The 12928-nt window shown below is 69.6% G+C and overlaps 1 protein-coding gene across 1 annotated transcript; it reads right to left on the bottom strand.

Annotated features, from left to right (window-relative positions):
- Nucleotides 1–325: 325 nt before the first annotated feature.
- LOC309604204 (calmodulin-regulated spectrin-associated protein 3-like) lies at nt 326–12521 on the bottom strand (the record flags this gene model as incomplete). The annotated part of the gene is made up of 9 exons (XM_082339135.1): nt 326–419; nt 1195–1334; nt 2358–2496; nt 4220–4267; nt 5634–5666; nt 6031–6063; nt 6143–6277; nt 7950–8215; nt 12374–12521. Coding segments are annotated over 9 exons (1036 nt in total), but the record flags the coding sequence as incomplete, so codon positions are not given.
- Between the last annotated feature and the right edge of the window lie 407 nt (nt 12522–12928).

The raw sequence follows: 12928 nt of genomic DNA, 5'->3' as shown, positions 1-12928 counted from the left end.
ACCTGCCCCCCCCAAACCTGGGGGTCCCCCAAGACCCCCCCAACCTGTGCCCCCCCCAAATCTGTGGGCACCCCCAGAGCCCCCCCAAACCTGAGCCCTCCCCCAGGCCCCCCCATGCCCCCGACCCCCCCCCCGTGCCCCCCCAAACCTGGGCCCCCCAGACCCCCCCTGTGCCCCCCCCCACCCCGGGTCTCCCCCCAAATGCCCCCAAACATGACCCTCCCCCCCCACCTGGGATCCCCAACCCAGCCCCCCCCCCATGCCCCGCCCCGTACCTGGGGGGCCCCCCACCCTAGGGACCCCCTCCCCCCAGCCCCCCCGGTACCTGGGGGCCCCCCCAGGCGGCGGGGGCGCACGAAGGGGGGCCGCAGCACCTCGAAGCAGAGGAAGAGCTCGGCGAGGAAGGCCCCCACGTTCAGCTGGGGGGGGGGGGGTCAGGGCGCGGGCGTCCCCAGTGTCCCCTCAGCGTCCCCAATGTCCCCACGTCCCCCTGTCCCCACTGTCCCGAATGTCCCTGTGTCCCCCCAAGTCCCCCCTGTCCCCCCCGTGTCCCCAATCCCCCCGTCCCCCCCGTGTCCCCCCATGATTCTTGTCCCCAAACCCCCCAATGCCCCCCATGTCCCCCCCATGTCCCCAGTCCCCCTGTGTCCCCCCATGTCCCCAATCCCCTCATCCCCCCGTCCCCCCCAAGCCCCGATCCCCTGGTGTCCCCAGTCCCCCCGTGTCCTCCATTCCCCCCCGTGTCCCCAGGCCCCCCCAATGTCCCCATGTCCCCAGCCCCCCTATGTCCCCAATCCCTCCATTCCCCCCCCATGTCCCCCTTCCCCCCATGCCCCCATGTTCCCCCTTCCCCCCATGTTCCCATTCCCCCCCGTGTCCCCAGGCCCCCCCAATGTCCCCATGTCCCCAGCCCCCCTATGTCCCCAATCCCTCCATTCCCCCCCATGTCCCCCCTTCCCCCCATGTCCCCCAGCCCCCCCATGTTCCCATTCCCCCCCGTGTCCCCATGTCCCCCCCCATGTCCCCAAGCCCCCCAATCCCCTACGTCCCCCCTATGTCCCCCCCATGTCCCCAATCCCCCCATTCCCCCCCATGTCCCCATTCCCCCCCAATCCCCCCGTGTCCCCCCCGTGTCCCCGTTCCCCCCCGTGTCCCCCCCCGTGTCCCCCCCCCGTGTCCCCCCCGCCGGCGCACCCGCAGGGCGGGGGGCATGTAGAGCAGGTCCTCCAGGGCGAGGGGGCAGCGGGTGCCCAGGTGGCGGGCGCTGAAGTCCCGCACCAGCCCCAGGTTGTGCAGGCTCTCGGCCACCGACATGGGCTCCTTCAGGCACACCTCTGCGGGGGGCGGGGGGGACACGGGGGACGGGGGGCACGGCGGGGGGACAGGGGATGGGGGGGGACAGGGGGACGGGGGGGATGGGGGGGGACAAGGGATGGGGGGGACACGGGGGACAGGGGGCACGGGGGGATGGGGGACACAGGGGACAGGGGGATAGGGGAGACATGGGGATGGGGGGGCCAGGGGCACAGTGGACAGAGGGGGACAGGGGGACACGGGGGACACAGGGGCACAGGGGGGACAAGGGGACATGGGGGGGACAGGGGGACACAGGGGACAGAGGGACATGGGGGGACAGGGGGACACAGGGGCACAGGGGGGACAAGGGGACATGGGGGGGACAGGGGGACACAGGGGACAGAGGGACATGGGGGGACAGGGGGGACACAGGGACATGGGGGGACGGGGGGACAGGGAGCATGGGGGACAAGGGGACATGGGGGGACACAGGGGACAGGGGGACATGGGGGGGACACAGGGGGACACAGGAGGGGATGGGGGGATGTGGGGGGACGGGGGGCACAGGGGGCAAGAGGGGACAGGGGGACAAGGGATGGGGGTGACAGGGGGGATGGGGTCACGGGGGACAAAGGGGGGCGGGGGGGGGCAGGGGACAGGGTCACCTCTGCCCTGGGGAGGGGGACACCCTGCCGTGCCCCCCCAGCCCCACGCCCCCCGTGCCCCCCCATGCCCTCCCTGGCCCCCCAACCATACCCCCCATCCCCCAGCCCCCCCCCATAGCCCCCCCCATAGCCCCCTCCCCCCCATCCCCCCTGTGCCCCCCCCCCCGTACTCTCCATGCCCCATGGCCCCCCCATACCCCATAGCCCCCCATAGCCCCCCACGGCCCCCAGCCCCATACCTCCCTGTGCCCCCATACCCCCCCACCCCATAGCCCCCCATACCCCCCCAGCCCCCATAGCCCCCCCCCCCCAGCCCCCCCAGCCCCATACCTCCCTGTGCCCCCATACCCCCCCACCCCATAGCCCCCCCCAGCCCCCCCCGCCCCCCCCGCCCACCCTCCAGGCGCAGGGCCTGCGGGCAGTAGTAGTGGATGGCGGCGGCGAGGGCCCCCCCGCTGGCCAGGTCCTTCAGCCCCAGCAGCGGGGGGAAGCAGGGGCTCTGCCGGGGGGGCACCTTGTCCTTGCGGTACCGGATCTGGGGGGGCCGGGGGGGGGGGGGGGTCAGCAGCGGCCCCCCAAAACCCCCGCACCGACCCCCCCCCCCCGCCCCCCCCAGGGGCAGCATGCGGGGGGAGGGGCGCAGCCGGACCCCCCCGGGGCCCCCCCAAAGTGCAGCGGGGATTTGGGGGGGGGGCATGCAGACGGGGGGCACGGACAGACGGACGGACGCTCCTGCAACGCCCCCCCCCCGCACCAGTATAGCCCAGTATGGGGAAATGGGGGGGGCAGTGGAAATGGCCCCCCCCCCCCCAATGGGGCACGGGGTGCCCCCCCAGTACATGTGTGCCCCCCCAGATATGGGTGCCCCCCAGCTATATGGGTGCCCGTGCACCCCAATACAAATGGGGGGGCACGGGGGTGCCCACCCCCCCAAATCAAACTGGGGGGGGCACAGGGCACCCATGGGTGCCCCCCACCCCTAAAATCACAGTGGGGGGGCAGAGGGGTGCCCCCTCCCCAAATTCACCAGTGCCCATGGGTGCCCGTGCACCCCAATGAGATCTGGGGGGGGGCACAGGGGTGCCCCCCACCCAAAATCAACCTCGGGAGGGGCAGATGGGTGCCCACCCCCCCTAAAATCAGACTGGGGGGGGCACAGGGCACCCATGGGTGCCCCCCACCCCGAATCAAACTGGGAGGGGGCTACATGGGCGCCCCCTCCCCAAATTCACCAGGGTGCTCATGCATACCAATGCAATCGGGGGGGGGGGCACAGGGGTGCCCACCCCCCAAAATCAACCTGGGGGGGCACAGGGCACCCATGGGTGCCCCCCACCCCGAATCAAACTGGGAGGGGGCTACACGGGTGCCCCCTCCCCAAATTCACCGGTGCCCATGGGTGCTCATGCACCCCAACACGATCGGGGGGGGCAGATGGGTGCCCACCCCCCAAAATAAAATGGGGGGGCAGATGGGTGCCTCCCACCCAAAATCAGACTGCGGGGGGGCACAGGGCGCCCATGGGTGCCCCCCACTCCACTGCAGAATGGGGGGGAGCACAGGGGTGCCCCCTCCCCAAATACATGGGTGCTTGTGCACCCCAGTACAAAATGGGGGGGCACAGGGGTGCCCACCCCCCTAAATCAAACTGAGGGGGAGCACAGGGCACCCATGGGTGCCCACCCCCTCAAAATCAAACTGGGGGGGCACAGGGGTGCCCCCTCCCCAAATTCACCGGTGCCCATGGGTGCTCGTGCACCCCAATGTGATTGAGGGGGGGCACAAGGGTGCCCACCCCCCAAAATCAACCTGGGGGGGCACAGGGGTGCCCACCCCCCCTAAAATCAGACTGGGGGGGGCACAGGGCACCCATGGGTGCCCACCCCCTCAAAATCAAACTGGGGGGGCACAGGGGTGCCCCCTCCCCAAATTCACCGGTGCCCATGGGTGCTTGTGCACCGCAACGCGATCTGGGGGGGCACAGGGGTGCCCACCCCCCCTAAAATCACACGGGGGGGCAGATGGGTGCCCCCCACCCAAATCAACCGGGGGGGGCAGATGGGTGCCCCCCCCCCCCAACCCCCCCTTGGCGTGTGTGGGGGCAGGGGTGCCCCCCTAAACCCGGAGCAGGGTGCTGGGGGGGGGGGGGGGGGCACCATGCGGGCAGCGTTGCAGGCAGCAGCAGCGGGGGGGGGGGGGGAGGTGGGGGGGGGGGCACCCGTGGGTGCCCCCCACCCATGGGTGGGGTGATACGTTACCACCGGAGGTTTACTCCCCGATTCCTTCAAACAAAAGGCGATGGCGTGCTGCGGCCCCGCGGGGGAGAGAGAGCGTCAGGGCGCCCGGGGGGCGCGGGGCACCCCCAACCGCGGCGGGATGGGCGCCCCGAAACTTGGGGGGGCATTGGGCGCCCTGAAATTGGGGGGGGGCATTGGGTGCCTCAAAATTTTGGGGGGGGGCATTGGGTGCCCTGAAATTTTGGGGAGCATTGGGTACCCCTAAATTTAGGGGGGGCATTGGGTGCCCTAAATTTTTGGGGGGGGTCATTGGGTGCCCTGAAATTGGGGGGGGGGAATTGGGTGCCCTGAAATGTGGGGGGGCATTGGGTGGCCTGAAATTAGGGGGGGGGGCATTGGGTGCCCCGAAATTTGGGGGGGTCTATTCGGTGCCCCCCCTTTTATTTTTTGGGGGGGTCCATTTGGTGCCCCCCTATTTATGGGGGGCCCTTTTGTCCATTTGGTGCCCCCCCCTTAATTTTTGGGGGTCCATTTGGTGCCCCCCCCCTCAATTTTTGGGGGGCCCATTTGGGTGCCCCCCCTTAATTTTTTGGGGGGCCCATTTGGTGCCCCCCCATTTTTTGGGGGGTCCTATTGCTGCCCCCCCTTTATTTTCCAGGGGCTTCATTTTGTGCCCCCCCCTTTATTTGGGGGGCCCATGTGGTGCCCCCCCTATTTTTGGGGGGGGGGCACCCTGCTCCGGGGTTTGCTTGCTGCCCCCCCCACCCTGGGGTGGGGGGGTTTGGGTGGGGGTGGGGGGGTCCCTGCAGGCACAACGCACACGTGCCCCCCCCCAGTTCCGTGGGGGCCCCCCCATTTCATGCCCCCCCCATTCCGTGCCCCCCCATTTCGTGCCCCCCCCATGCAATTTCGTGCCCCCCCCAAAGCCGACGCAAGAAAAGGGGGAGGGGAGGGAAGGATGCTGGGGTCCCCCCCCTTGGCCCCCAGTTTTGGGGGGGCTTGAGCCCCCCTCAGTTTCGGGGGGGCCACAGCAATGCCCCCCACTCAAATTGGGGGGGGCTGTAGGGGGGCCCCCACAAAATTTGGGGGGGGCTCTACAATCAGTACCCCCATATCCACATCTGGGGGGGCCCCACTGGCAGTACCCCCCCCAAAATTTGGGAGGGCCCACAGGCAACCCCCCCCAATTTTTTTGGGGGGTCCCCCCCCATTTCAGCCCCCCCATTGGGGGGGGGGGGCACCCCCCAGCATCCTTCCTCCAGCAAGCAGCAAAGGGGGGGGGGGAACTGTGAGCGAGCTGGGGGGGGCCAGCAGCACCCCACAAATTTAGGGGGGGTCAAGCAGGGAGGGGAGAGTTTTGGGGTGCTGGGGGGGGATTTTTGGGGTGCGGGGGGGGTCAGGAATTGGGGGGGGGTAAAGAAAAGCACCCACTTACAGGAACCAACTTCCAGTACCACCGGGTGGGACACTGAAGCCGAGGAGACAAAGAGGCGCATCAGAGGCGAGGGGGGGTCCCCAAAACCGAGGGGGGGTCCCCAAAACCGAGAGGGGGGGTTTCAACACCGGGGGGGGTCCCCAACAGCGTGGGGGGGGTCCCCAAGACGGGGGGGGGGGTGAAGCAGAAAGAGGAGGGGGCGCGAAGCCACTTATGGGTGCAGCAGCGGCGAGCCTTGGGGTGCCCCCACTTTGATCCCCCCCTAATTAATGAACGCCCCCCCCAATTAATTAATCCCCCCCAATTAATGAGCCCCCCCCAATTAATAAAGGCCAACCTTGTGCCCGCAGGCTGGGGGGGCCGCGGGGCCGTCGGGGGGGGCTGCGGGGCGGGGGGCCCCCTCCGTGCTCTCCTGCAGCTTGCGGTTCACCTGGAGAGAAATGGGGGGGGGTCAGTAAATTTGGGGTGCCCCCCCCAACCCCCCCCCCCCCCCAAATTTGGGTGCTTACCGTGTCCAGCCAGCCAAGGATCTTCTGCTCCCAGGAACTGGGGCCCGGGGGGGCGCCCGGGGGGGGTCCCAGCCCCCGGGTGGCTTCGGTGACAAAAGCCACCATCAGGGAGTCGATGAGGGCGAGGTGGGCGCCCTGGGGGGGCTGGCGTCAGTGGGGGGCCCGGGGCGGGGAGTCGGGGGGAGATGGGGGGGCTTAAAGTGGGGAGGGATGGGGGCCCCCCCAAAGTGGGCACTGACTGAGGGCCCCCCAAAAATGGGCAGAGATTGGGGCCCCCCCCAAAAATGGGCAGAGATGGGGACTCCCAAAGTGGGCAGAGATTGGGGCCCCCCCAAAAATGGGCAGAGATGGGGACCCCAAAACTGGGGAGAGATTGGGGGACCCCAAAAATGGGAAGAGATGAGGGCCCCCTCAAAAAACAGGCCAAGCTGTGGGGCCCCCCAAAACCAGGCAGAGACTGGGGCCCCCCCAAAGCGGGCAGAAACGGGGGGACCCCAAAACCAGGCAGAATTGGGGGGGCCCAAAGCGGGGGGAGATGGGGGACCCCAAAACCCAGGCACAGCCAGGGGCACCCCCAAAGGGGGTCCCGCCCCCCCCAGTGCCCCCCAGTGCCCCCCAGTGCCAGGGGGACAGGGTTAATGGGATCGGCCCCAGCCAATTAACAAGGCCTCAGCCACGTTAAGAGGCTTAATGGGGGGGGGGAGCCCTCCCAGTGCCTGCCCAGTGCTCCCAGTGCTTCCCAGTTCCCCCCACTGCCCCTCTCTCCCTCCCCAGTTTCCCCCAGTACCTCCCACTCCCCCCCCAGCACCCCCCCACTGCCTGCCCAGTGCTCCCAGTGCTCTTACACACCCTGCCCAGTAACCCCTGCTGCCCGCTCAGTTCTCCCAGTGCCTTCACATGCCTTGCCCAGTGCTCCCAGTGCCTCCCACTCCCTTCCCAGTTCTCCCCAGTGCCCCTTTCTCCCTCCCCAGTTCCCCCCAGCACCCCTCCCTCCCTCCCTCCCCAGCACCCCCCCACTGCCTGCCCAGTGCTCCCAGTGCCTCCCACTCCCTTCCCAGTTCCCCCCAACGCTCCTCTCTCTCTCCCCAGTTCCCCCCAGTATCTCCCACTCCTTTCCCAGTTACCCCTCTCCCTCCCCAGCACCCCTCCACTGCCTGCCCAGTGCTCCCAGTGCCTCCCACTCCCTTCCCAGTTCCCCCCAGCACCCAGTTCCCCTCCCTCTCTCCCCAGTTCCCCCCCAGCTCCCTCCAGTGCCCCTCCCTCCCTCCCCAGCAACCCTCAACGCCTGCCCAGTGCTCCCAGTGCCTCCCACTCCCTACCCAGTTCCCCTCTCCCTCCCCAGCTACCCCCCACTGCCTGCCCAGTGCTCCCAGTGCCTCCCACTCCCTTCCCAGTTCCCCCCAGCGCCCTTCCTTCCCTCCTCAGCACCCCCCACCGCCTGCCCAGTGCTCCCAGTGCCTCCCACTCCCTTCCCAGTTCCCCCCAGCGCCCTTCCTTCCCTCCTCAGCACCCCCCACTGCCTGCCCAGTGCTCCCAGTGCCTCCCACTCCCTCCCCAGCTCCCCCCAGCGCCCCCCCCACTGCCTGCCCAGTGCTCCCAGTGCCTCCTACCCCCTCCCCACTCCCCCCCCCACCCCTTCCCAGTATCTCCCAGTTCCCCCCACCACCTCCTACTCCCTTCCCAGTTCCCTCCTCCCTCCCCAGCTCCCCCCAGCGCCCCCCCCACTGCCTGCCCAGTGCTCCCAGTGCCTCCTACCCCCTCCCCACTCCCCCCCCCCCCCTTCCCAGTATCTCCCAGTTTCCCCCACCATCTTGATGGGCTTGTGCTGGAGGTCGGCCTCGCGGACGGGGGCGTCCTGGAAGGTGGGGGGCAGCCCCCGGCGGGCCAGCAGGGCCAGCAGCGCCCCGTTATCGGCCGGGGGGACGGCGGGGGGCTCGGGGGGCCCCAGCGCGTGACACCAGGCCCGGCAGTAGATGTCGGAGGCCACCAGGAGCCGGGTGACGGGGGGCTTGATGTGCTCCTGCTCGTACTGGTCGGTGTAGAAGGGGTCGCGGAGCTCCTCGGGGACGTTGCCTGAGGGGGGACAGGGAGAAGGGGGGACACGGGTGAGGGGTGGTGGCACCCTGAGCTGCCACCGAGCCACCGGGGACCCGTCATTGCCCTGAAACCAGCCATGGACCCATGGCTACGTACCCACCACAGACCCACGGTCATGGCTTGGAACCGTCCATGGACCCACCGCGGGGCCACAGACGTATCGTGGCCTTGAAATCACCCATGGCCCCATGGCTACCTACCCACCGCAGGCGCATGGCCATGGCTACAGACCTTGCCTTGCCTTGGACCCATCCACGGTCCCACTGCAGGCCCGTGGCCACCACCACAGACCGGCCATGGACCCACAGCCGAAGCCATGGACCCATAGTTGCCTTGAACCCCGTCATGGAACCACCATAGACCCGTGTCCACGACCACAGACCCCTCACTGTCTTGAATCCACCTCTGTGTCCATCACAGACCCGTGGCCGCTACCACGGACCCAGGGCCGCAGGCCCATGGTTACCTTGAACCCATCCATGGACCCATAACCATGAACCCACCACAGAACCGTGCCACGGCAACAGACCCACCACAGGTCCATGACCAGAACCATGGACCCACCATAGACCCAAAGCCTTGAAGCCACCCATGGGTCCACCACAGACCCACGGCCATGGAGACCCCAACAGCCGGAGACCCCAACAGCCACAGACCCACGGTCAACACCCCACCATGAGCCAATGACCAGGGACCCACGGCCATGGAGACCCCAATGGCCACAGACCCATCACGGACCCATGGCTGCAGCCCCACAGCAACCATGGACCCCCCCCAGACCCCACCACAGTCATGGTCCCACGACCACGGATCCAGCCACGGATCCATGACCACGACCACGAGTGGAGACCCCGGTGACCACAGACCCACCGTGCACCAACAGCCACAGATCTATCCACAGACCCACGGCCACGACCCCCAACGACCACGGAGCCACCACGGACCCACAGCTGCGGCCCCACAGCAACTGTGGAAGCCCCACAGATCCCACCACAGCTATGGGGAGAACCACCTCCAGTGGTCGCAACCAACCAGAGCCACGGACCGACAGCCAAGGCCCCACCACGAACCAATGACTGTGGACTCTTGGACATGGAGACCCCCAACAGCCAATGAACCACCACGGACCCACAGCCAAAGCCCCACCATGAGCTGATGACCACAGATCCAACCACGGACCCATGCCCACAGAGACCCCCAGTGGCCACGGAGACCCCCAGTGGCCACGGAGACCCCCAGTGGCCACGGACCCACAGCGAAAGCCCACCATGAGCTGATGACCACGGATCCAACCATGGGCCCATGGCCACAGAGACCCCCAGTGGCCACGGACCCACCACGGACCCACAAAGCCTCACCATGAGCTGATGACCACGGACCCAACCATGGACCCATGCCCACAGAGACCCCCAGTGGCCACGGAGACCCCAGCGGCCATGGACCCACCATGGACCCACAGCGAAAGCCCACCATGAGCTGATGACCATGGATCCAACCATGGACCCATGGCCACAGAGACCCCCAGTGGCCACGGACCCACCATGGACCCACCAAGCCCACCCTGAACTGAAGACCATGGATCCAACCACAGACCCATGCCCACAGAGACCCCCAGTGGCCATGGAGACCCCCAGTGGCCACGGACCCACAGCGAAAGACCACCATGAGCTGACGACCACAGATCCAACCATGGACCCATGGCCACAGAGACCCCCAAGCACCATGGACCCACAAAGCCCACCCTGAACTGATGACCACGGACCCAACCATGGACCCATGGCCACAGAGACCCCCAGTGGCCACGGAGACCCCCAGTGGCCACGGACCCACCATGGACCCACAGCGAAAGCCCACCATGAGCTGATGACCATGGATCCAACCATGGACCCATGCCCAAAGACCCCCAGTGGCCACGGACCCACCACGGACCCACCAAGCCCACCCTGAACTGAAGACCATGGATCCAACCACGGACCCACGCCCATGGCCACGGACCCCCACGGACCCACGGCCGCAGCCCCACAGTGGCCACGGGACCCCCACCTGCTCCGCCACAGACCCCCCACGGCCACAGACCCCCGAGACGGGTGGGAGGGGAACCCGGACGCCTGGGTCCCTCCCCGGTGGGGTGGGGGGCGCATTCCTGGAGGGGCGGGGCCGTGGGTGCGGGCGGAGCCCCGGCACCGAACCCTGGGGCCCCCGGCGGGTGCCCACGCCCACGCCCGCCCCACCCGGCGTGGGAACGCGCCCCCGCCCCGGGCACCCAACGGGTCCCGGCCCGCTACTGCCACCCGGCACCCACGGCACCCATCCTGCACCCATGGCACCCATCCTGCACCCAACCCATGGCACCCACGGCACCCATCCTGCACCTGCACCCAACCCATGGCACCCATCCTGCATCTACAGCACTGCACCCACAGCACCCACACCCAATCCACAGCACCTACAGCACCCATCCTGCACCCACACCCAACCCATGGCACCCACGGCACCCATCCTGCATCTACAGCACCCACCCTGCACCCATGGCACCCACACCCAATCCACAGCACCCACGGCACCCATCCTGCATCTACAGCACTGCACCCACAGCACCCACACCCAATCCACAGCACCCACGGCACCCATCCTGCACCCCGAGAGAGGGGGTCTCACCCTCCAGCACCCACCCTGCACCCCACAGGGGGGTGTCAGCCCCCAGCACCCATCCTGCACACCACCTGGGGGGAGCTCACCCTCCAGCACCCCCAGCACCCATCCTGCACCAACGGGGGGTTGTCAGCCCCCAGCACCCATCCAGCACCCCACTTGGGGGGAGGGCTCAACCCCAGCACCCACCCTGCCCCCCCAGCACCACTGCCCGACCCACGGCACCCATCCTGCACCCACGGGGGGGGGTGGTGTCAGCTCCCAGCACCCATCCTGCACCCCATGGGTGTAACCCACCCCCCAGCACCGCCCCAGACGCCCGGGCCCCCAGCATGGGTGCCCCCCCCGCCCCCAACAGCACCCAGGTGCCCCCCCCCGCCTGGGTCCCTTCCCCGCCCCCCCGGGATCTGGCCCCTCCCCCGGTCCAAAGGGCGCTGGGCGGGGGGGGGAGGGGGGGACTTTGACCGGGGGGGGGCGGGGAATGGGGGATCCCCCCATGGGGGGGTGAATGGGGTCCCCTGAGCCCCGGGGTCACCCCAGCACCCTGGGGGGGCACGGGGGGCCCCCTTCCCGGGGGGGCACATGGGCGTCACCCCAACTCCCGGGGGGGGCACATGGGGGGTCCCCAAAACGCCCGGGGGGGGCACATGGGGGACCCCCCAATATTCGGGGGGGCACAGGGGGGTCCCCCTCTCGGGGGGGAGGGGGGATTGGGGATCCCCCCAGCACCCTGGGGGGGGGTACACACACGACCCTCCCCCCCCCCAACACCGCAAGAGGCGGCGCCGCAGGGGGTCCCGCCCTGTGACGTCACGCCGCGACATCACTCCCACCACGTCACCCCCCCAGACTGCAACAAAAGCACCGGGGGGGGGGATCCTCACCCCCCCGGTACCGAGCATCCCCCCCCGGTACCGGTACCCCCATCCAATACCGGTACCCCCCCTCAGTACCGGTACCCACCCCCAATACCGGTCCCCACCCCCCAGTACCGGGATCCTCCCCCTCAATACCGGTACCCACCCCCCAATACCGGTACCCACCCCCCCCCCCCCCCCAGTACCGGTACCTACCCCCAATACCGGTACCCCCCCCCTCAGTACCGGTACCCACCCCCCAATACCAGTACCCCCCCCCCCAGTACCGGTACCTACCCCCAATACCGGTACCCCCCCCCTCAGTACCGGTACCCACCCCCCAATACCGGTACCCCCCCCCCCCCAGTACCGGTACCTACCCCCAATACCGGTACCCCCCAGCCTCAATACCGGTACGCACCCCCCAATACCGGTACCCACCCCCCCCAATACCGGTACCCACCCCCCAATACCGGGATCGTCCCCCTCAATACCGGTACCCACCCCCTAATACCGGTACCCCCCCCCTCAATACCGGTACCCCCCCCTCAGTACCGGTCCCCCCCCCCCCCAATACCGGTACCCCCCCCCTCAGTACCGCCCCCCCCCCGGTACCGGGGCCTACCCGCGCCTCCGTAGCCGGTGGCGATGGCCCAGGCGAGGCTGGCGGCGCTCCGAGCCCTCGCCCCGTCGTACTGGTCGAGCGGGCGGATCTCGGGCACCAGGAAACCCCGGCGCATGGCCGCGGCCGCGGCGGGAGGAGCCGCCACCATCCCCGGGGCAGCGGCGGCCGGTGGCGGGGCCCGGCCCGGCCCGGTTCGGCTGCGATCGGGGCGGGTTCGGAGGCGTTCGGCTCGGCTTCGGGCGGGCTCGGCTCGGCTTCGGGCGGGCTCGGGGGGCTTCGGGGGGGCTCGGCTCGGCTTCGGGGGGGCTCGGCTCGGCTTCGGGCGGGCTCGGGGGGCTTCGGGGGGGCTCGGGCGGGTTCGGAACGGGTTCGGGCGGGTTCGGCGGCGGGCGCGGCCGCGGGCGGGAGCGTGGCGCGAGCGCCAGGTGCGGGGAGGGGAGGGGGGGCGGGGCCGGGGCACGTGACGGCAGGTGCGCCCCGCCCCCTCCTGCTCGCCGCGCGCGCACCCCCCCCCCCCGGGGGAAGGGGCGGGGCTGGGGCACGGGGGGAACTGGG

Source organism: Platalea leucorodia, assembly GCF_965183815.1.
Source record: "Platalea leucorodia genome assembly, contig: HAP1_HAP1_SCAFFOLD_463, whole genome shotgun sequence".
NCBI classification, from domain to species: Eukaryota; Metazoa; Chordata; class Aves; order Pelecaniformes; family Threskiornithidae; genus Platalea; species Platalea leucorodia.
Note: the sequence above shows the minus strand (reverse complement) of the source record. Positions and strands in the feature narration are given on the sequence as shown.